At 39.1% G+C, this 23,826-nt stretch overlaps 1 protein-coding gene across 1 annotated transcript; it reads right to left on the bottom strand.

Annotated features, from left to right (window-relative positions):
* gnrhr4 (gonadotropin releasing hormone receptor 4) lies at positions 1 to 21,835 on the bottom strand. Its single transcript, XM_065957347.1, has 4 exons — positions 21,149 to 21,835; positions 20,023 to 20,646; positions 1,731 to 1,935; positions 1 to 1,656 (listed from the first exon to the last, which is right to left on the bottom strand). The coding sequence occupies exons 2-4, from the start codon at positions 20,536 to 20,538 to the stop codon at positions 1,193 to 1,195; spliced, it is 1,185 nt and encodes a 394-aa protein (XP_065813419.1). The 5' UTR covers positions 20,539 to 20,646; positions 21,149 to 21,835; the 3' UTR covers positions 1 to 1,192.
* Between the last annotated feature and the right edge of the window lie 1,991 nt (positions 21,836 to 23,826).

The raw sequence follows: 23,826 nt of genomic DNA, 5'->3' as shown, positions 1-23,826 counted from the left end.
GAGCTGTTCATGGTTCTTAATGTATCACCAAAGGCAGATTTTTTTATTCTTAAAATATACACACTGCAAGTCAACATTACAACATCATTCATATTTATGTTTTGTTGTTACAACAACATCAATAAATTAAATAACCTGTGTACTATCAACTTTACCATATCACAGAGCCAAAACAGTTTGAAAATCTAAATTAAGCTGTTTTCTTAAACATTCACAAAAATCAACACAACACACAAAATGATACCTTAACATTTTCACCTAAACATGAAAATCTGGATTTAAAAAAAAAAAAAAAAGGATTTTCTCCAGTTTGATTTTTGAGCAACACAGTAAATACAGAATCAGTCCTGGACAAATGACACGATCAATAACACATCAACAACATGCTGCACAGGTACATTCAATACATTGAACTGTAAGATCTGTTTTAAAGGCAATAATGGTCGATAATGAGAAATGGCATTAACATTCGTTTTTGTCATGAAGCAAATCACAGTCTTCAACACTGCACACGGAGACAAGCAGTTTCCAGACAATAAGCAGTAAAGTTAAGAAGGCTGTGTGCCAACAAAACGCTATCATGCAAAACAAATAAAAATTAAATTAAATTAAAAGGTTACAAAGCAGCTACCAAAGTGATTCATCTCTCTGAAACCTTCATGCCATAAGTGCAGACTTTGTTTCTTATCTCATACAGTTCATGTCTTTCTGGTTTTCCGTAATCGCTCATTCACATTTTTTGTTTCTGTGTTTCAAACACATGGAATAACAAACAACATAATCACATCTTCACACTTAAACCCAACAGTTGTGTTTATGTGTTGAGTGTTCATCTGTGTTTGTTTTGGGTAAAGCACAGGGTGCTATTGTCTTTCAATCTGTCATTCAAAGTCTTTTTTTTTTTTTAAACCCCACTGTGACGGTGTGGGATAATGAAACGTCTGATCAGTGGTATCCAAGATATGATGTGTGACAGATGGATGGACTAGTCCATGTCTGACCGATAATACAGCGTCGATTACATCAGTGAAACAAAAAGGAAAACAGACCCGCCAGACAAAAAGAACGTTTACTTTTCGTTGAGCTTAAGAATATCAAAGCAAAATCATCAATCTGTCATCTCTGGAGAGAGACACTCAAACGCTCACTGGCAGGAGCTGATATTCTTTTTTTATTGAAATGCTTTAAGCCGTTACATCTTGCTTATTGGGATGATTGGTCTTAAACAACTTTTCGTGCTGTTGCCGCTGTTCCCCTCCTCTCTGTCTAAATTGTGGCCACCTGAGGTGGTCTGCCGGTGAGACGACAGACGGGTCATGTGCATAAGGCAGGTGTTGTTCTCTAGTTCTGTCCGTGTGTTTGAGTTCCGGCAGCACCTCTTCAGACCCTGGTGGAGATGAATGGTGAACAGACCGTACGTGAGGGGGTCCAGGCAGGCGTTGAAGAGGCCAAAGATGAACAGCATGTGAGTCAGTGAATGCGAGACCGTCTCCTCCATCTTCTCAGGGAACAACCAGTACCACAGGCCCAGCAGGTAGTAAGGGGTCCAGCAGATGATGAATGATGTCACAATGACGATGCTCATCTTAAGAGTCCTCATCCGAGCTTTAGGGATGTTGTTGTGGGAGCGACGCAGGTGAACATCTCGAGACACCACTGAAAGAGAAAACAACACTTATTCCTTTCCACATTATTTTCATCCCAGAGTCCTACAGAAACATCACACTTACGGTTGTTCCGGGCCATGCGGCTCGAAATCTCAATGAGGATCCGTGTGTAACAGAAGATCATGATGACCAAAGGCAGGAGGAAGAGGCACACGAAGGTGAACATGTTGTAGAGAGTCTCCTGCCAGCGCTGAACAAAACTGCCGTGGGTGGTGCACTGGGTGAAGTTCTCCGGGACTGTGATGGTGACATTGTGAAATATGATTATCTGCATTGAAAGACAGGGAGAGTTACATTAGAGGATTGGTTGGTTGATATCTTTTATTTTAAAACATGTTGAAAGAAAATTAATAAAAAAAATAAAAAAAAAGGCTATAAGGTTGAAAAAGGAAAGCAATAGAAATGAGGAAAAGTGAGCCTCAACAACAAACAAAAGCACATGTTCAAAGAGGAGTTGGGAGTAGTTCAGACGGATAATTCTCTACACCAGTGGTTCTCAACTGGTGGGTCGGGACCCTAAAACTGGTCTCAAACAGTCTGTCAACCGCTTTTTTTTCATCGTGTTGGTTTTGTTCAGTTTCTTGCTTCCGTCAGACGTTTTTGCACCTTTGTCTGAGGTTCAAAACAGAAGCTGCAAATTGCAAAAGCGGCACAAATTTTCATTCAATACATTTGATTTGTCGAAAAAATATCAGACATTTGGGTCACCATTTTTCAGGGTGGACATGGTGGTGGGTTCTGAGGCTCGACGAATTGAGAACCACTGCTCCAGGCAGACTTAAGGGGTGCCTTTAATTTGTAAAATTCCTCTTCTATCATGTCTAGCCCAATCAGATTCTTGATTGAACAACAGTAAAAGTTTGCTTCAAGGTTCCCGTTAAAACTACTAAAAAACTACTACTAAAACTACTAAAAAAAGTACTTTAAGATGAGTATTACATTATTAACATTGAAAAAGAATAGCAACACCGTCTCTGCATCAATGTAATATTTTTAAATCTTTATTCTTAAAGTATAAACATTACATTTGTGCGATTCTGAATCACAAAAAAATCCTGGTGCATTTGAATCGATTCAGGGTAAATTATACGCAGCCATATGTCATGTGTGAAGCTGCACAGTCATCTCAAACAATAGAACGCATTTAATCCAGCATGGAGGACTCATTTAGCATACCTGCATCACGGACACATAATTGCAATTTCTAAAGCACATAGCTGATTGTGATTGCTACAACACAACCAATCTGTCTTTTGCATAATAAACAAAAGTAATTGTTTTAGTCACACTCAGTCATCAGTATAATTGGCACAGCAGTCATGAAGCATCAGGTTCTACTCTGTACACCAAACTGCTGTTTGAATTATCTTGCCACATTAAAGTGCAATGGAGACACTTTCATCATCTGTAATTACTGCTCCGCTCAGAATGACGCTGGAGTGAAATAGGACTTCCAATTTGTTAAATACAATTCTTAGCCTGTGTCTCTTCATTGCACCTCCATTTGGGAGTCACTAAGACGAGAGACAGAATGTTAACCAGGTTTCAAATGTATTTTTCTTAACCTGTCACTTGTGCAGGTTAACGTCTGCCAATTCTGAAATCGTGTAAGGCAAGGCAAGTTTATTTATGCAGCACACTTCAACAACAAGGCAATTCAAAGTGCTTCACACAAGACATCAGAAGCATCATGACAGAGGAAAGAAAAGAAACATTAAAATAGAAAATTAAAAAAATCACTGAATTATTAAATCTGAAAATATGTTCAAATAAAAATGAAATTACTTGAAATGAATAAAGTAAAAATATAAAAAGAGTTAAAAGTTACAGTGCAGAGTTAAAATTTAAAATCTTATTAAAATTGTTTAATGAAAGGCAGCTGCAAACAGGTGTACAACATTTCAGGAACATTAAGTTAGTCATAACAGTAGAAATGTGTAGCAATCATGTAACTGAAATTAGCACTATATATTTATATTAATAATAGCCTATATATTGTAATTTTTTTTTTTAAACCTGGCTGTCAGAGTGGCAGGTTTCCTTTTCTTTTTTGTTTTTTTATCCAGCCACAGCTGACATTTACACTCTGTTTTTGAAGGTGGCAGGTGCTTATTTTATTCCCTGCATTGGAGTGATGGAAGTTTCGAGTCACACATAGCCAAAGTGAGAGAACCCAAGCTGTAAATGAGAACTTGGTTGTAGTACGGGCAGAATCAAGAGAAAGAGCAGATTTTGTGCGGGGTTGGTTACTCAGTACTCTCTTTATATATATACATGAGCAATCAACAGGACTCAAATCTTTGTCATTAACTGGCCTCGCATGGCTGCTCACCATCCATTGATTTGAGTCCATGTTCATGTGGTTGAATGAGAATTGTAAATTGGTGTTTATATGCAGTCCATTTAAGACGCAGCAAGTCTGTCCCTGTATATTTCCTTTCCGGTGTCTTTATAGATTTAAGGATTTATTCTAAATTTGTTGCACTGACTGAAATTTGCAGGGCTTTCAGACACACATATACAAAATAAAACGGAAAGAATTGGCTTTGTCAACAAGAGCTGTTATTTTTTATAGACTGACTTTGGTGCCTGTGTTGCTAAAAGAGATTGACAGTTAATACTTTGTATTGAACATAAAAAGCCTTTGGCTGTCTGTGTCTCAGCAAACATTAATGCTGTTGGCAAAACAATCCCATGAGACATCTGGGCTCTTCAAACTCTGCACTTTTTTGTGGTTTATGTAAACTCTGCATCCTCTTTTAAAGTAAAGGTCAGTATTTGCAATTATAGTGCACAAATGAAGCGAGCCTCAAGGGACAGACAACAGCCTTGAATTTTATTTAAAGGGCGTAAATTAATTAAATGATTTTTCTTTTTCTCTCATAACAATTTGTAGATAAACACAAGTCAGTGTTTTGTCAACACACGTGCTGGTCTCCAATGACAATGTCTTATTTACAAGTGCAGATATCAGCAAAGAATAACACAATCAATTCTCATGTGTATAAGAATTATTTTTGGGCATTTTTCCATTATTTTGACAGGACAGTGGATTGAGTTGGTGATGCGAATTCTTTCCGCGCTGCCTAAATGGTGGCCCCTGCTGGACAGAGTTGACACTACAACTAACTGTCCTGCTGGATTGATCATTGCAGACAGTTGCCTACAGCCCCAACTCAAACCTGTCCATCTCTCACTTTCAGTCAACCTAACTAGAGGCTGCAGCTAAGGTAGGTTTAAGATTCTTGACAAACCTTCTACATCAGATTCATTCATTAAAGGCACCACCACAAGGCTGTTTTGGACACCCCTTGGTTTGCCAGGCAAATGGCTACCCAAAAGGTGTTGCAACGATGAAAGCGGGCAAGCCAACTGGCTCTGATATTACTGATTCTACCTGATCTAAAAAGTCTCTGCGTTTATCTTTTAAACTCCAATGAGTCACGACCAGAAACGTGGTAAAACTAGGAAGCATACTGGAGATCCTTTTGAAAAATTAAGATTTTAGAATGCATAAAGGTTTTAATATCGACCACATCTGGCTAAACACTGAAGCTTCAGTGACATGGCAGGCCACGTGCACTTTGACTCTTGGGAGGAGGGGGCTCTCATGTTGATCGCTTATTGAGCAAACTCCCTAAATACTTGAGGTAGAGTTTCATCGAGTTCTGCCACTTTCAAAGCGAACTCATGGTAGATACATTGAATCCCTTGGGGGTTTGGAATTCAGCGCTATGCGACTCCCCTTCTCCAGATTTATGAGGCTCCCAAACTGAAGTCTCTAATGGATGCCGATATTCCCAGCCTAAGGAGTGCAGAACAAAGACTGAAAAGAAGGCAGTTCTTTAGAGTGAAAAAATACTTAAGTTGGAGAAAGGTGGCTAAAAAAAAAAAAATCCTTCTGAAGCCGTTTATAGATCAGCAGAATCTTGTTACCCACCTCATCATCTGGTCAATCACAATCACAATCGTCTGGTTATTCAACTCCCTTATTGGGGTCCTCCTTTTATTTTTTCCAATACCCTGTAGCAGTAAGCAACAATGTCAATGCTATGTTCCACCAAGTCCAATTGCTGCCCGAAAACTCCCCCCTGCTCATAATCCTTTAGTGAAACATGAAGAGAGAATCAGCACCTGAGGTTTATGACTGGCACGTAGCCTTTGGTACCGCAAGCAGCCATTGTTGTGGCTTTGCTGTTTAGAAATGTGATCTTTAAATGCAGGATGACCAAAGCTTTGCATCTTGAACTGCTTAGTTCACCAGATTCAGATGCGTTTACATTGCCATGCATGTAACACAAGTTGTAAATGCTTATCTATATGCATTATATATGCATATACATTCCTGAATGTATTGGAGTTAACTATTCATTTAATCATGATGATAATTGTTTTGTTAGTATTTGGCCTTTTTTTTTAAATACATTTTCTGTCATTGTCTCTTTAATTTGGGACTCTGAGGGGGTCAGCAAATTCTTATGAACCTGACAGGTTTTAGTAATAGGATATCAGGGAGAGAGAGTGAATGACATTTGGCATAGGTTGGACTTGAAGCCAGGCTGTCCACTTGGAGGACTACAGCCTCCGTACATGGGGCACGACCTGACCACCCCATTTATGTTTGATTTATGTTCTACAACTTCTACGTGCCTTGTTTCTTGATCTGACATGTTATCATTTAAACTGAGAGCAGACCACAGATCTCAGGCAAGAATCGAACCTAAAGGCTTAAGCATGGGTAGAATTTTGAGAGGACCCAGCAGCCACTGATCTGAGCAAACAGAAACAGCAGTAGCATCGCCCCTGGCAATTTTGTTTTATCAAGACATTTCAATGCCATAAATTTGAAGACCTCAGACAACACCGTGAAGATAAATGGACTGCAAGGGCCAAGCTGTGTCACAGCTGAGCCTCTTTAAGTCAGGAGCCTATCAACTGCTCACGTAAGCATTGATTGGCCTACTTTATGAGCCAGACACCTTGTTTTTTCCACAATATCTGCATGAAAGCTTGTATAGATCTTTTGAGTAAACCATGTCCTATTTGAATAATTTGTACAGAATAAGCCTTCTTTCGTGTTTAGTTTCAAAGACAAAAACCTGTCAGGTCAAGTCCAAATTAAAGAAAATAATAAATGTAGCTGTAGAAATAAAAAACTTAAAAAAAAAATTGTGCCTAACAATTTGATTCTGAAAGCTTTCAATGCAGTGTTGGTTTAGTGTTTGTGAATCCCCGTTAATCAAAATCCTGGCATATGACCAAGCCTTCTTTTTTCTACCTTCATGTTGGCTTTACAAAGTGTCCTGAAAGTCCAAATATGTGATGCTGAATCTTGGAGAATTTGTATAAAGCAACAATTTAAAAAATCCACCATGTTCCAGTTTGACTGAACGGTACTAAAACATGGAGTCTGTGCATTCCCTCTGTGCATTGCCTGACAGCACCAGTGGCAGATTCAAAATTGAAGCTGTTTGTTAGCACTCACTGATGTTGTTTCCTCCTTTCTATATCCTTGCTTTTGTTGTACTAGATCGCATATGTAAGTGGCTTTGGACAAAAGCGCCCGCTGAATGATTTGTAGAATTAGATTTGAATATTTGAGAGTAAATCTGGTGTTAAAGATGCACTTTTGATACTTTATTTTTCATCTAAAAAGTTGGCTTCTTCCTATATAACAGTGCAATTTAACAGTATAAAATGCAGAGACATGCGCAAGTGATGAGTATTCCTTTTTTGTTTGTTTGTTTGTGTATACCACTAAGAGAGGTTTTCAGTAAAACTGCTTCAGGCTGCAATTACTTTGTATGTGTAGACTTCTGAAACATTCATTTGTACCTTTGAGTCATAGTCATGTTCCTACTGCCCCAAATCCCATATGATGTTGCATGAATTATTATCCATATTGTCCATCCATGAATGACATACATTGACACGCAATATGCGAATGGGGTGAGTAACCAGTTTACACAGCCTGTATCTTTTTTCTGAAGCACGGAAAGAGTGAAAATGTTCTATGAATATTTTTCCGAACACTGCTGGGTATGGAAAGTATTGAAATATCTGAGACAGAGACGGTCTGAATCAGCGTCCTAAATGAAGGCTGACCATCAAACATCACTGATTCATTTTGCATACAGATTGATTGCTCAATTTGCATTTTTGGCTCTCATGGCTGCCATGCATGCACAGAAGTAAGCTCCGTGATTAAACATCAAAAGTAAATGATTTGCATTTCTAAATGTGTGAAAACATCAATTTGTTTATCCAAAATTACAGATACTGTATGTCATATAAGATAGCCTAAAGGTAAAGTGTGCAAAGCAAATTGACTTACAGTGATTTCACTGTGTACAGTAGTGGAAAGTCACTTCATTGACATGTTAGGGTCTACTTCATTTGTCATGGCAGCAGCTTTTGCATTTCTTTTACACGTATGTATTCATATTTTTCTGATCCTTACTAATGGTTAATGACTAATAAATGAACACAGATCAGAGACATCTCTGTCGGGTTGCCCTTTCCAGCAGCAGTGGAGGGGATACAGCAACATTTCACTGAAAGAAGAAAATGTAAAATCTAAATTGACAAAGAGCTTTTTAAAAGAATCCGAAATAACATTTCCCCTGCGCCAGTTTGTGTCTGACAGTACATCATAAGTGCAGTAATACACTTGCGATTGGATTATATTTTGTATCATATTGGCAAGTGTATGCTAATCTCCAGCTCCCAGCCTCTGTCTTGTTCCTACAGCCAGAGAATATCAATGATTTTCTTCATAGTCACGTCACATTTCTTACTGTCTTCTGTGGGTTTAGTATGGATGATTAGTTGAACATTTTCACAGAGATTTCATCACTTTTATTTCACTTCTTTAGGACTAAAAAAGGACAAGTGGCTATGGACCAAACTTTACTAGCTCAGGATTTTTACATTAGGTTTATATATATATTAAATTTGCTTTATTTTCTAACTTATTTTAGTTTGTGTAACAAAAAACTATAATATGGTCATTTTACTTCTGTTCCCCTTCTGTTGTCTTACACACACACACACACACACTGGCACCTTTCTTACACACAGAGGCTTGTCCAGCCCCGCCTTATTACGTTGCTTTGTTTTAAGGGTGTTTCTTTTACAATATTCATCAGCAGTCACATTTGGAAAAAAGGTCCTCTCTCGATACACCTATGACATCAGGTGATCCGCGTGATGGTAGGCTTATTGATGATGACGCGTATCACAACAATCCTCCTAAACTAAGAGTGCATGGCTGCTTGCGGCTGCAGAAAATTGTTGAAATGAGGCCATTAGAAGCTTCAGATTTGACATGAGCATTGCATCTAAGTGGCAACCTCTGGTGTTGAAAAATGAAGACGATGCTGGAGTGAAAAATCCTGCAGTTCTTCGAGTGTAAGACTGGTTGCAGAAGCACAGGAAGTCACATACACACCCAGTCAAAAAAGCCGAAATTAGCATGTTTACAGCGTAGTTCAGCAAGTGAAATTGGTCTGATTAGTTTATGTCTCAATCAGCACAAATTGTACGAGGAATGGATTTATTGATAACTCGTCCGTTTTGATTTTTTAAGAAGGAAAAGTGGTTTTAATATAAGACGCGTAGCTGACCTCGCTAAATGGTGGGCCCAATGTAACAGTTTGTCAAGAGGCTTGAAACAAGCTCTTAACCTGTCGTTAGGTTGACTGAAAGTTAGGGTCAGACAGCATTTCCAGCATGGGCGACAGCCATCAATGGGACTCCAAAGCCCCCTACAGTTAAAGATGGGTGACGATGGCTAGGTCCATTAATGTTCACAGTCTGTGGTTGCACCTCAATTCTTGTATTTACAGCAGAGATGTTCTGATTGATGTTTTTGCACCTATTTGTGCCTTTTCTTCCCCATTTTATAATCATGATTTGTCTTGTTTTCTCACACCTTTTCACAACAATAATTTATGTTTTAATTTGTTATAATTCTCATTGCAGCGAGATCAGAAATAAGTGACATCATCCTGATTATACTGTAAAATTGAATGACTGTAAATCACAGTGATTTACCTAACATACACACACCGTTTATTTACAGCAGTGGTTCTCAACTGGTCTGACCTCAGAAGGACTCATATTGTTGAGGGGGCTGCCTTAACTACAAAGCCCCGCTGGCTGCTTTGTGTGTGCGCCTCGGACAACCACCATCAGCAGTACGATGTGCAAAACGTGGCCCTTGATAACGTTAATATTACCCTACAGATGAACAATTATATCATGATACTTCACAATATCTGATTAACTGAAGATTAGAAAATTCTCCTTAAAATCTAAAGTTCAGGATTGAATGTATTTATTCATGGAAATGTAGTGTTAGTTTGACATCATTTAACAAAAAACTGAGATGAAACTGAAACTGATTTCTGCAAAAAACATTCTAGTACTTGACAGGTGTAACCAACTTTTATCCCTATTTTCTTTTTCTAAACACATTTGTATTCATGTAAAACTTTATTTTTTTAATGTATACCTGTAACAGCTACTGTACCAGGGCAGGGGTGGCCATTGAGAGATTCAGGAGGAATGGCCAACCGATTCCAGGCTGGATTTTCAGGGTCTGATGTCATATTTGCTGTGTGGATGGTCCTCGGGGTGCCCATGCACCAGCCAGTCTGGCCCAGCGCACACAGCAGCACAGAGCACTGGATGTGAGACTTGGCCAAACACTTTCAATCTTGGAGGGGGGGACACGGGTGACCACTACCAATTCGGACTGAGCACCGTTTTTCTTTATGACATTTGATTGGCTCATGTCCAAAAAAACAAAGACTTTTGGCAGGCGTCTGAAGTTGTGAAACGGGGCGAGGGGGAAAGTGTGTGCATTAATGGACCGGTATTTTCCGCAGTGGAGGGTCCAAAGGTTTCTGTGGCCAAGAGACAGGCCGCTTATGATGAGGCTAATCCGAGCAGCTGGGACACGACAGGTGGGCATTGTGTGCAGTCCCTGCGCCGGAAGCAATGGATTCACTTTGAATTGTTCAATCCGAGTAAACCTACTTGAGTAATTAAACTTAATCACTGCATGAGAGAACAGCAGCAATGGTGATTTGTGGAGTGGCGCTGAAATTTACTTATGAGGGAATTTCATGAAACCCTAGTATCCATGGGAGTAACTGAATATTTGGGCGTCACGCGCAAGGCTGCTGCTTATCTCTAAACTTTCAGGTCGGAAAATACAGAAGAATTAAAACCACTTTTTAATTAATTCATAGAGTACGTATCCATCCAGTAATTAAGTACTCATTTTTTTTTCTTTCTGAAATGACAAAGAGGAAATGTCTTAACACACTATAATTTGTACAATGACGAGTGAGGAGAAGAAGGTATATTTAGCCTGCTTTCTACGGTAGAGTACTGAAAGCTGAGCAGAGACACGACCATGTCCTTGTGGTTAACAAGCAGTTATGTAAGCCATACAGGAATACTCTCTGACTCGAGACGATCAAGCTTTTCATTAGAGTCTAATGGTAATGAAACTGTATGAAACAGTATTTTCTTGTATATATGTTCAAGCAAATTTTCATCTTAACCAACCACATTTCTGTGTAGGCGGCCTCACAAGGACTAACCTTTCTAATTAAAAGCTTTTACACTACATTTAACATACACACTGTGAGGAGCAACAGAGCGTCACTGATCAGGTTCAGTTTTTTGCTGAAAGCTTCAGGCTGCAGTTTACAACTCAACTGGAGAAGATTTCAGGTCTCTGACCGCAGGACATCATGTTTGATGCCTGAAGGCTTTCAGCTGGCTGTACCACATGTCGCAGTAGCAGCTCTTTTTGAAAGGGTGATCAATGTTCTCATGCGCTTAGAGTAGATGTGACTGAAATATGACTCATCCTGTTCGAATTGTGTTGATTTGTCTTTCATTCAACTATCTGATGCAGAAGAAAAAACGTTTTTATCGTACACATGCTGCAATGGATTGTTGCTTGGTCAGTGTCCCAAAAAAGGGGGACAGCTGTGTAGTCTGACGTCTCCTAACCGGAAGGTTGGGGGTTCGTTCCGCAGCTCCTGCAGCTTCATGTCCGATGTGTCCTTGGGCACTTAACCCCAAGCTGCTCCCGTTGCTTCCTCTGATGATTAGTTACTTCTGATGGTCCCTTTAAATAGCAGCCTCTGCCATCAGGGTGTGAATAGGTGTTAATGGGTAGGTGCTATCCTATGCATTTTAGTTAAGTGGTTAATTATTGTTAAATACATACATCTGTGTAAATCAATATGAACTTTGAGTGATCGCCCTAAAGATAAATATATATTTTTGGGGGGTCGTAGGGGAATTTTCCTGGTGAAGGAGCAGGTCCAGGTTTTTTGCCCTTACTTATATTGATTGATAGATATGAATGACTTTTGTAGTTATGATGTGTTGATCTGTTATTATTTGTGGGTTTGCTAACCCCCAAAAGGGGGGGATTATGTTGTAGTTTGAAAGGTTGAATCATAACAAAAAATACACAATCTGGTAAGCAACAGGCACAAACCAATAGTTATCTAACCTCAGTTGTACAATCAGACCCTGACATGTTCAGAATTGCCTTTCACAGATGCAGCTCACAGCTAGTCATTTTCCGTATCAGACATGGAAAGGCCGCAACACTGGATGTGTTAATATCACTACACCACAGCTGAGGTTCTCACCAAAATGCAATTGTAGAAGTTTTTTATTTTTATTTTAACACATTTTGATTTTAAGGTTTTTTTTAATTCTAATTATATGATTAATTATATGATTAATTATAGTTTTTTGTATATTGTTACACTGGATGGTTAAGGAAAGGTGAAAAGTGATGCAATAAAAATGAACCTGTTCTGTTGTTTGAAATATGTTGCAGGCATCAAATTAAACTAAAGTATTGATTATAGCACAGGGTGGAAAATAAAGCTACAGGCTGTGTTGCTGATAGGGGATTACTATGATACAGACGAATGAACAATGGACCACTAAGTTCACTTTGAGTAGCAGTGTTTGCATAGAACTCTGCTGTTTTTGCAATGCGATGCATTTACAGATTGTTCAGCTGTTTTATCAGATGATGTTGCACTGCCCTGAAGCTAAATCTGAGACTGAACCACTTCTTTTTTTTTGCTGAGCTAAATCCTACTTTTCTTTTCTGCAGTAGCTGCTATTTTTAAGCCAATAATTTCACCGCTCACAATCTACAGTATTTCAGCTACCATGCATATTGAGGACAGTGTGTGTCCACTATGAAGATCTGGGTGGTGGACGTGCATTTAGAGTATCTATTTTGAAGATTGCAGTGGCAAAACATGTCTTAATAATTCATCCATCAAACAATGAGGACAGTTTGCTTCATTTACAGTCACTGACTGTGTCCTTTTTTATCAAAACAGTTTGAATATTCACTCTCTTCCAGCTACGTTTTAGTCTCTATCACCTAGTACTGAAAATATCTGTCCCTGAAGCTGCTAAATCCTCCGCTGTGTTTAGCTGTTATCTGCTAACTGTGGCAGTTTGTCATTCAGTGTTTGGCAGGTTGTGTCTCATAGAAAATAAAAGCAGTGTAGATTCCAACTGTCTAATGTTATTGTACATGTTTGGGTTTTAAAAGCATATAATAATACTACGATGGCTGCTAAACTGTTAGAAGTCATCAATCATGAATTATAATTATAAAGGTTTTTGACCGAAAAATCGAATTCCTCAAAAATGCAGAAACTTAAATTATATTTATATATATTTAAAGGTTACAAGTAATTATCTAAGCTGAGTTAAAAAAAGAAAAAATTGGACACAACTGCCGTAGCAAAAGATTACTATGCAAGGCGGCGTACAGAGGCCTCTCTATCTTGAGAGGAAAGGCTGAAATGGGTTTTGAAGAGGTCAGTCCTTTTTGGTAGCCCACCTGCCATGAGAGATATTGGCAGCATAGGAGAAGGGGACTTGATTTTGCTTTGCGGCCTAAAGTTTCACACTTTTAGAATATAAGAATATGATTAGAATATGTGTGATCTCAGAATCTTGGATTTGTTATAACTCATTAAAAGAAGAATATGTGACTTTTTGATCCAGCAGATGTCGCCCTTGAGCACCAGCATGAAACCAAAACAACTCGCGGTGCATTGTTGTGTTAGCATGCTAATGCTAGCGCTCTTTATTTTGCTGGTATCTTCACACTGCATGTAAATTTACCTGAAATGAGCGTGATCTAGAAACACAGTTAAGCAGTGAGTACAGTATGTTATTCTTCTTTTCTCTAGTCCCTCAATTAAACAACTTTTATACGCGAGGGGAGGAGTCAGCCGGCCGTCCAGGCGATGTAAACAAAGTGAAGATAAGGACTCTGAAAACTCTGAAAGCATCACAGACAGTGGGACTCGGGTGTCACATTCATTGTAGACAGTCATGACTCACAGAGTTATTTTTGATTTTTGATTTCTGCTACATTTAAGTGTGAAAAAAATCTCATATTCTTATATTATATATATATATATATATATATATAAGACTTAAATAATTAATAGAATTAAAGTAATTGAAGCAGATGTTGTGATCAGATACAACTTGTGAATAAAGAATCTTAGAACCATCCCCAGGCTCTGATGCTGCCACTGAGAAAATCTCTCAGATGTACAGCAGCAGGGGTCACTAGGACTGGACTTCATTTTGTGTTGATTCTGGGGGCTATGGATAAGAGCTTCAAGCTTGGGGGCAGAAAGACTGTAGGTGTATTTTTCCTGTGATTATTAGTTGATTTCCCAAGAAAGAATTGAAATTAACTCGTAATCTTTGGAAAGCCAGCATCGTTAGCTCGAGATAACAAAAAAGTACAGCTCTCGAGAAACAAACTGAAATGTATTCGTTATCATGTGTCAAACGGAGGAAAAGTAAATGTTTGGATCTATGTCCTCTTAAGGCTTCTGTAATGTATACCAACATGAATGTTACATTATAATCTTATAAGCTGGTTTTACACTGTTATGTCTATCGTGTCTGTACACATTTCATGAATAAAGCTGACAATGTTGCAAAGCTGCATCGGAGGAAGAGGGCACATTCAGGTTTGATGTATAATCCTTTGAAATGCCGTGATTCTTTCCCTTCTTTGAATGATGACCTGAGTTGACCGGTGTTATGATCTCTTCTCTATTGCCTTCCATTTTAGCTCTTTGTCCTTCAATGTTCTGCTTTTTCCTCTTTCTCTCTTTGGGAGGCTGTGTGAACATTCACTCTTCCAACCAACCAACCATAAATTGCTTGAAAGGACATGACCCGATAACAGCATAACAGGCTATAGGAAGACCTTTAGCACATTTTCTTGCTGAAGTCTGGCTTACTTTTTTAGTTCAGCCTGTTCATAAGCAGTCAAGAACTCATTATAGAAGGATTCAAATGGATAGATGGGGGGGCACCAGTCGCATAGTGGTTAGTTGCGCATGCCATGTACAGTACAGAGGCTGTTTGAATCTGGCCTGTGGCTCCTTTCCAGCATGTCATTCCCCACTCTCTCTCTCTCTCTCTCTCTCTCTGATTTCCAACCGTATCCACTGTCCTGTCTCTAAAAATAAAACAATTGAAAAAAAAAATGGAAGACTCAAACATTGATGCCACTGTCTTTCTCATCACCTCCCCCAGGTTTTTTCTGTTACACTCAGAAGCTAAATCTTGACTGTGTCAGGTTTTGGAAGTTTAAATGAGGCATCATCACATGTAGGGTAGCTATAGTGGCACGACATTGAAACTTTTCTTCTTACTGTACACAGTGGTTGTTAAAATAATGACACTGACAACACTGGCACCTACTGTGAACCAGCCAAAATGTGTCAGAGTTCACATTTTTCTAACCTTGCTCAAAGACTTTCAGCATATAGTTAGATGCAGTTAGACTGTTATTCCTAAAAAAAAAAAAAAAAATTAAAAGGATGGGTGCAGTTGAAGGAAGGAAGGAGTTGTCTTTAGGCAATTAAACGAAAGGGGTTTTAGTGAATCCAGAGATTTTTAAAGTGTGTTTATTCTTCTTGTTACAAGATAACCGAGGGATCTCTCACATCAAGCATAAATAAGGATAAGACTTTGACTCTTCAAAAAAGCCTGAGCCAAGAATTTGCATTTCACTAAAAAGCCGCAGGAATGTGCTGAATAAGAAAGAGAAAAAACGTTAAAAATAAATAGAATTAAGGAATGTTCCAAGGCCTTTCTCCTTACTTTGGCGAAAGCTTAACTTACTCCTTAGACTGCCTATTGCTTAAATAAATCGGTATTGGTACTTTGTAGAATTTAAAGATTAACATCTGTTGTGTATTTTCACCAAGTGGATTTTTATTGAATTCCAGATGTCCTGTAAGATTTGTATAGATCACAGAGAGAACCAAAAAAAGGGAGCAGGCCAATTAAAAATTTGTAATTGAAAACATTTGTATTCCTCTTGTGTTTTAAACATATTTGTCACTCCGCTGTTCATCTCCTTACACTGGCTCCCAGTTACTGCTCGTATCAAATTTAAAAATCTGCTGCCCGCTGACAAAACAGCAACAATAACGGCTCCTCCTTATCTAAACTCTATACACGCTACACTCCCTCTCGCCCACTACGCTCTGCCAATGAAAGGCGTCTGATCCAACCTTCACAACAGGGTCTTAAAATGTTGACTAGACTCTTCTCCTCTGTCGCCCCCCGGTGTGGGAACAAACTTCCAAACTCCATTTCGATCTGCAGAGTCCCTCTGCACCTTTAAGAAAAAGCTAAAGACCCAGCTCTTTCATGAATACCTACTAACTTAATGATGATGATAATGGTTTTGTTTGATACCGACGACTTATAAGATGGTTTCTATACTGATTAGAGCTCTCAAGAACTGCCCTCAATGTTGTGCTTTGCCTCTGGTCACTTCCTGTCAGCACCTGTGTGTCCAGTCGGACTCAAAGCTGGTCGTTTGCACTTGCTGACATCATTTCCTCTTTTCAAGATCCTTGCTTGTGTTGTACTCTGAAGTGAATTGTATTTGAATGCTTCAGTGCAGCATAGTGATGTGCTCCTGCAAAGGTGAATGACACTAGAATGACTGTAAACACCATGTGTGAGTTTGCTATATGTCAAGTTTGATTATCTGCAGTCTGAGCCAATAAACCCTGACAGTGGAGGGCAGCGCTACTGGGAGCACTGTCTCACCGGGGAACAGTGAGACAGTGCTGAGTGGGCAAGAGGCTTTATGAGAGCTGATTGACTGCAACAGCTCTGTGACTAAACTTTATATAATTTGGCTTATACCTTTAATTAGCTTTACATAAATAGTCTACTCTAGATTAAGCAAACTGGTAACATGCACCAGCCCAACTCTCAACAGACACTCATTTTACAGATTCAATCAGCACATTATTAAAAAAAAGTAGCTGTTCGGGGTCAGTATGCATATAAACTGCAAGTATCAGTTGAGCAGGAACTATTTGTGTTTTGACCACAGTTTAGTTCCAATAAGCTGTTGTAATAAGCTCCATGCCTGTGACCTAATCACAACTGTGGTGAAATTCAATACTACAATTCAGAATTAAAAATCACAGAATTTGTCTTCTGTGGGAGAATCCTCTCAGACTCCCTCATCTGCTCAGCCACTACTCTGAGATTTAAGGGTTTTAGGACTATTGCAACTGAATGAAACTTATAGGAAAAAAAAACCAAGTGATAGTATTAAATCAGGCGCACATTACTTTGGCATTCATTTTCAGCCACCCACATTTCGAAAGGCAGCTGCATCTCTGGTTGTCTCTATTGTCCCAAAACTGGAGCTCACAAAAAAAAGAAGTATCAGTTTTGTTTGACACATTGAAACCACATTCAAATTATGTAAAAAAAAGCAAACGAGAAATAGAAGTGCTCTTTGAAAGCATCTAGGTTAAGTCCCCTTTACAACCTGATGGATTAGAGAACAGCAATGGTTATGTGTGGGGTGATACTGACGTCGCACATTTAAAGCGATATGCAGTCATACAGAAAAACATACTCAGTTTGTACCACCACTTCAGTGGCCGAGTAGATACCGACAAACCCTTACATAATCCAATATTTATAGATGTCCCTGTGCAGCTCTATACCTCCTTAATGTGTTATCTTATGGTATCTATCTTTGTGGGTTGATGAGCACTTTCAATTTCCTTCTTTTTCTTGGAGAAATCAAATGAGAGTTGTGTGCACTAGAGGGCTGCACCGGGAGCAGCAATTTAAATAATGAAATTAACAATTGATGTAGAAAAGGAAGACTACAGTGGGTTTCTTTCAACACAAATGTGAAAAAGTTGAGATGTGCAACGGGCAGAAATCTGGCACATGAGAGAAAACACATGTGTCGCACATGTGCTGTGGAGACATTCGCAGAGATATCAGGTTTTAAATATTCTTTTTTGCTATTTTGTCAAATATAGGCACAAGTGCTTGGCCTAAAATGTTTGAATAAAGAGCGTTCGTCAGCTCGGCCTCAGCCGGTGGGATGCTTTGTAAAGGCTGAGAGTCTGATTCCAGAAAGGATGCATATAGCTTTTGCGCCTTCGAAACCTGTGCAAATAAGTAAGAAGGCTTTAATATGACTAAATATAACCACGGGTAAAATCCATCCATGGCCGGAGAGAGCCTGGAGCCGCTACACATGATGAGGATGAGAGTGTTGCTTTTTCTTCAAGTTGTCCTTTCTTGGAGTTGTCCTTCAGGGAGGAAGCTTTTTTTTAATGGGTAGAAAAAGGTTAATTGTCATGTGTGGTGTTTAAAATACAGCAAGTGAACACATTACTGTAATATTATCATTCTTTTAACTGAAACATGGAGAAAGCAGAGAGCACTCCCATCATTCCCCGCTATCCTCGATGTCATCTTTTGTAATTGTAGCATTGATTGAGAACCCCTTGTCTGCTGAATCTACATATTGTATCTTTAAGTAAATGTATAATTGGCTACATTAAGATTTTGACTTGTGACATTTTCTTCAAGGTGAGTTTTAGTTTTAGCCAAGTGACTTTGAAATGAGGTATCTTTACTTTTACTTAATGTGGTGTTCAAGTGTGCCTACTCCTGTTTCCCGCATTTTTTTGTTGTTGATGTGGTTTTCATCTGCACTCATTTTATCCTGCAGTCCCTGCTTTAAGGTTTGGTTTGTTTGTGGCTGTGATTACCGGCCATTTCCAAAGTACAGGCTGTCGCCCCCCGATGGGCTGTGTAGGAACTGCAGGTGGCCTGAGATAGGTGACTGACTAAAAAACAAAAATATTATATTTGTACATTTTTCAAGTCATCTATTTTCTCTTAATGAAATGTAAAAAAATGTATTTTTCCTCGCCTATATTGGGCGATATCATTTTAATCTTGTGCATTCATCAGAGTTGTGCCCTAACCTTTTCTAAGGTTCAATGTGGACCTTAAGTTTTTAGTGGCTCCATTATATAAAGCCAGAATAAACATAAAACCTGAAAAATGTCATGAGCTTGTACAACCTGAATTCATCTCATAATGGTTAAAATTCCCAGAGGAAATACTGCGCCCTCAATGAAAGGCCCGGCGCCATAAGGTATTAATCATAATCTTTTAGTCTGAGAAGTTCATTAGTGAGCGCTCTGCTTTTTTTGTTTTACCTCAGTGTGCACTTATTCCATCTGATGAGTCTGAGGAAACACAAATATGATCTTACACTTGATAAGGTACTTCATAAGCGATCCTGACATTTGCAAACCACTTTGAAAGCCTGTCTGGTCAAATATGTTTAGACATTATGCTGAGTCTGATCAGAAATCCAGTTTGATTAATGTGTGCCGCTTCCTGAATGTCCAGCCTTTTATATCAATTCAAGATCAACATTTCACGTTAAAACGAGTAACCAGTACCTTTTTTTATTCTCTGGAACAAATCCTGTAAACTTAGTATTGTGTTGCTTCCCTCAACTTCACTGCCAAACTTAAATTATTCAGTTAAAGCCAACTCTTTTAGTACAACAGATGGAGAAGAGTACACATGTGAAATGTACAAAGTTGATAAATTGCCTGCAAGCCACCCCAGAGATTCAGTGACCCAGCTGCTTTTCTCTTTCTTCTTCTGCCTTACTTTGTTATTTCATATTTTTATCTCTAAAGACTTTCATGGATTATTAACTCCCACCTCCCTTTCCTACAAAACTAAACCAGCCGGATTCACAAGAGGAAAGACTTTCAGTAGCTGTTTCCTGAACAAAGTTGAACTCACCCAAAGGTAATGTGAATCATTAAAGCCCCATAGCTTTCACGTGGAAGGAGCCTCATATGATTACAAAGCAGTGTGGAGACATTGACGTATTTGATGTGAACCTTCGGAACATTAAAAATGTATTTCCTCTTACCTGAGGGAGCGAGAGGATGACGCTCATCGTCCACGCCACAGTCAACATGATTTTGCTTTTCCTCTTTGCCTCGCTGATCCCCAGAGGATTGAGGATGGCCGACTGCCTGTCCAGGCTAATGACCACGGTCACAAAGGCGCAGGAGTACATCGCCACCAGCTTCAGGAACATGAGCAGCCTGCAGGCGACGTCTCCCGCCTGCCACTGCACCGTGATGTTCCACACCGCGTCCACGGGCATGACGATGAAAGTCACCAGCAGGTCCGCCACCGTTAGGTTCATAATGAGGATCCTAACGTGAGATTTGCGCTTGCCGCCGTTGCCGGCAGCCCACAGCACGACCAAGTTGGAGACGGCTGACACCGCGCACAGAGTGAAGGTGATGATCACTCGGACTTTGGCTGCGGTGGAGAAAGTGGGCAGCTGGAGCGCGTCTCCATCGGCGCTCTTGTTGCACACTGAGATGTCTCCCTGGCAGCTGCCATTCACGTTTTGATCCGTCAGCTGATGGAACATAATTAACCCCGCAATCTGCAAACAAACGCGAGGACTTTAATCCCGTCTGATCCTGCACTATGGCTTCTTTTTAATGCGCATCTCCTGCTGGATCCTCAACTGTGAAAACTGAGAAAAGAAAGAAATCATCTTACTTAATGCGCTGCAGGATCTGTTCCATACATACCGTTGGATGCAAATGCTGTGCGTTATGGCACCAGGGCGGCTCTTGACATTTCTTACCTGTAAGTCCTGGCACGCACAGCTTGTATTTTTGCGCACGTTAAATAAAAACACTTTATTTAGATTCTCGTAAAACAGAGACATTCGAGGCACTTACAATAGATGAATAGAAACTGGAAAAGAAAATGTATCGGCAAAAAAAAAAAAAAAGAACAGAAGAGAAGAGAAGAGAAGAGGGAAAAATATTCCGGAATCATCAATAATGAGGCGCAGCAGTGTGTTGAACTTCCACCCATCTGCTCCTTTTTAATTTACGCACGACTCCACAGTGACTGCTACTTCTAATTAAATTGACCAAACTCGCTATTACCTGAAACACTGAGATAGGGAGAAGAAATAAATAATGATTAAAACAATTTAAGCGACGGATAAAAATAGCTCTGCTCACCTGCACTCAGAAGAGGAGCTGACAAGCGAGCGCATTGCATGGGGATCTCAGGGAGCGTGTTTCCACTGCAGTGTCTGCAGCTGTTGCTTCAGTCCGCTTCATCCCTCTGCTCTGACGCGCGCAATGACAAGCGAGAGCATGAGACGGTCTGGTTTGAATCCTCTGTGAACCCTGCAGAGCTCCTCTTTTTTTTTAATTTGCTCTGGGGATGGCTTATGGAAATACTACTGACCTGCTTTAATACTCATAGATATTGATAATGTTTACGTTTCCGTTCAACCGTGGATGAGGATTAATTTGTTTAAGGATAAATATTTCAAATTGGAGGAGCTGCTCAACATTTTTGGCAATGCTATGATGACAGAAATTTACATATATATATATATACACATAGATGTCTTACTTTAATGCTTTAATTATTTTATAAACCAACTGAAAGAAATGGGTTGTTATTCTGCTTAACGATTCTGAAGCTTCAAGATATTTTTTTGTCTTTATTTTGTGAAAACACACCCAAATAAACTTCTCTATCTCCGATTATCTTTCAAGGGTTATTACATGTTGTTTTTTATCCAGCTGACATGTCTTCACATTGAATAGATATATTCATTTGGTATGGCATTAAGTGATGCGCAAGCAGTGCTGAACAGGATAATTGGGTTATTCTAAGGATAGGGTCCTGTTTGTGTGCAGCATGTATTAAAAAAAAAAAAAGGACTGTGTGAAAATTGAATTTCCCTTTGGGGATTTATTGTGTATGTGTTCTTCTTCTTCTTTCTTTCTGGATCTTTTGTCTTGGACAGTAGCCTGTACTGAATGTCTGTCCTTCACTTAATCATATATTTCTTAACACTGGAGCATTAGACTGCTGTAGAATAAGTACTAACATCTCTGTCCTTTTGTGTACAAACGACTTGTAGTTTTTAATTAACCTTACTGCACATTTAATAGACCAAAACACTGAAATCTGTGTACACAGTTCCCTGATTAACTGTGGGTCGCTTTAAACAAATAACTCAACTATAACCTCCCTCAGTCCTTTTCTAGATGTGTCCACAAAAGACACCGGTAACCAGGGCAACTGCTTTGCGCATTGTCTATGTTTATTATGATAAAGGTAACTATGTGGCTGTGATGTGAAACTAAACATGAGTTTGTTAGGATTACATTTTATAGAGGTGTTCAATAAACAAAAGACTTGTGTTTAAAATGTCATAAACATAATCACATTTATTAAAAAAAAAAAAAAGAGACAACAAATAAGGAGCATTTCATATCTTAAAGCAAGTCTTAAAAAGGTCAAATCTAACTTGATTAAACCTTATTCATGAAACAAATCACATAAAAAAAAAAGATTACATATTATATTTTACTTTGAACCACAGTTAGTTTACATAAAATGTCCTTCCTTTAAGGAAACATTTCAGGATTTTTTAATTTTCATTGCAAGAAGAGAGGAATGTCAGCGCTCATACTGACAATGCAACATACGGTTCGGAGAACACCTGTTAGCACTGAGGACATCGTTTTCTCACTTTTTTTTTTATTTTTTAGAGTTCTTCACAATGTTGAGTCCCAATGGGGAAAGTAGGGTGTTTGACAGGTGGATGCCATGTAGCGTTACAGGACCTTTGCCATGCACAGCCTTAAAGTTGATCTCCATGTTTTCACTTTTTTATGTACCTTTAATGTGATTGAAGTTTTCCTATAGTGATTTGTAAGTGTATTGATCTTTTTTGAGGTAGCGACAGCTGAAGGGAGACAGGAAAGGAGAGAGAGAGAGAGAGAGAGAGAGAGAGTGGATGGCCTATGAAAGGCCCTGGCTGAAAAAGAACCACTGGGAACACACTTTGTAAGTGCCAGAAGTTCTGTTAGCGGATGTCCGTGACAGTTATAAAGGGAAATTTTATACAACATACGAAAACCGAGTACATTTTCTCTACATGGCAGTAGCTCAGACTGGGAACCGGAGGGTTGCCGGTTCAAGTCCCGGTGTGGACCAAATATGGAAGTTGGTCTGGTAGGTCAAAAACCCCCTACCCACCATCAGCCTGTAACACTAATTAATCATGAATTAATTAACAACAGATACACAGAGAGAGCCTGAGAAGATAGACATGTGTTCTCTATACTGCTGACAGTTGACACGGTGGGAACAGATGTAAGGTCATCTGAGGTCAAGTCTTTTGTTCCAGAGAACAAAACCAAAGTTATTAGGAAGCTAGAAACAGGAACGATACAAACGGTGTCTTGCTCTCAAACAGATGAATCTCTTGAGCACTCGACTGAAAGCTTAGAAAGAACCAGGACTGAATATATATAATTATTCTTTTGCATGTTAGTTTATTTATCATGGACATACAGTAACATTGGCGCAGTAACATGCAGAAGTCCCAGATGCACTGCTCTTAGTGTTTATAGCAAAATGCTAATTCGCTACACCTGTCCATGGGAGGCTTTCAGAAATATCAGATAGAGATAAATACAAAAAGGAAAAAGAGAAGAAAATAAGACTGAATATGTGGCATACACCAGGTAGCTTGAAACGTCATTCCAAATAAATATTATCATGATTCCCCAATCGCCTGTACAGCAAATAAGCTACAATTCTTCATATCAGCTTTGATGATTATATATATAAAAAAAAGAAAAAAAACTTTGATAATTACATATATTTT

Source organism: Labrus bergylta, chromosome 7 (assembly GCF_963930695.1).
Source record: "Labrus bergylta chromosome 7, fLabBer1.1, whole genome shotgun sequence".
In the NCBI taxonomy this organism is placed as follows: Eukaryota; Metazoa; Chordata; class Actinopteri; order Labriformes; family Labridae; genus Labrus; species Labrus bergylta.
Note: the sequence above shows the minus strand (reverse complement) of the source record. Positions and strands in the feature narration are given on the sequence as shown.

Excerpts from the sequence above, each read along its gene's own strand:
- gnrhr4 (XM_065957347.1), bottom strand. The coding sequence starts at position 20,538 with ATGTTCCATCAGCTGACGGATCAAAACGTGAATGGCAGCTGCCAGGGA. Across the intron at positions 1,936-20,022 it reads TCATCCTCTCGCTCCCTCAG|ATAATCATATTTCACAATGT; the intron begins GTAAGAGGAAAT and ends CTTTCAATGCAG. Across the intron at positions 1,657-1,730 it reads CCGCATGGCCCGGAACAACC|TGGTGTCTCGAGATGTTCAC; the intron begins GTAAGTGTGATG and ends TTTCTCTTTCAG.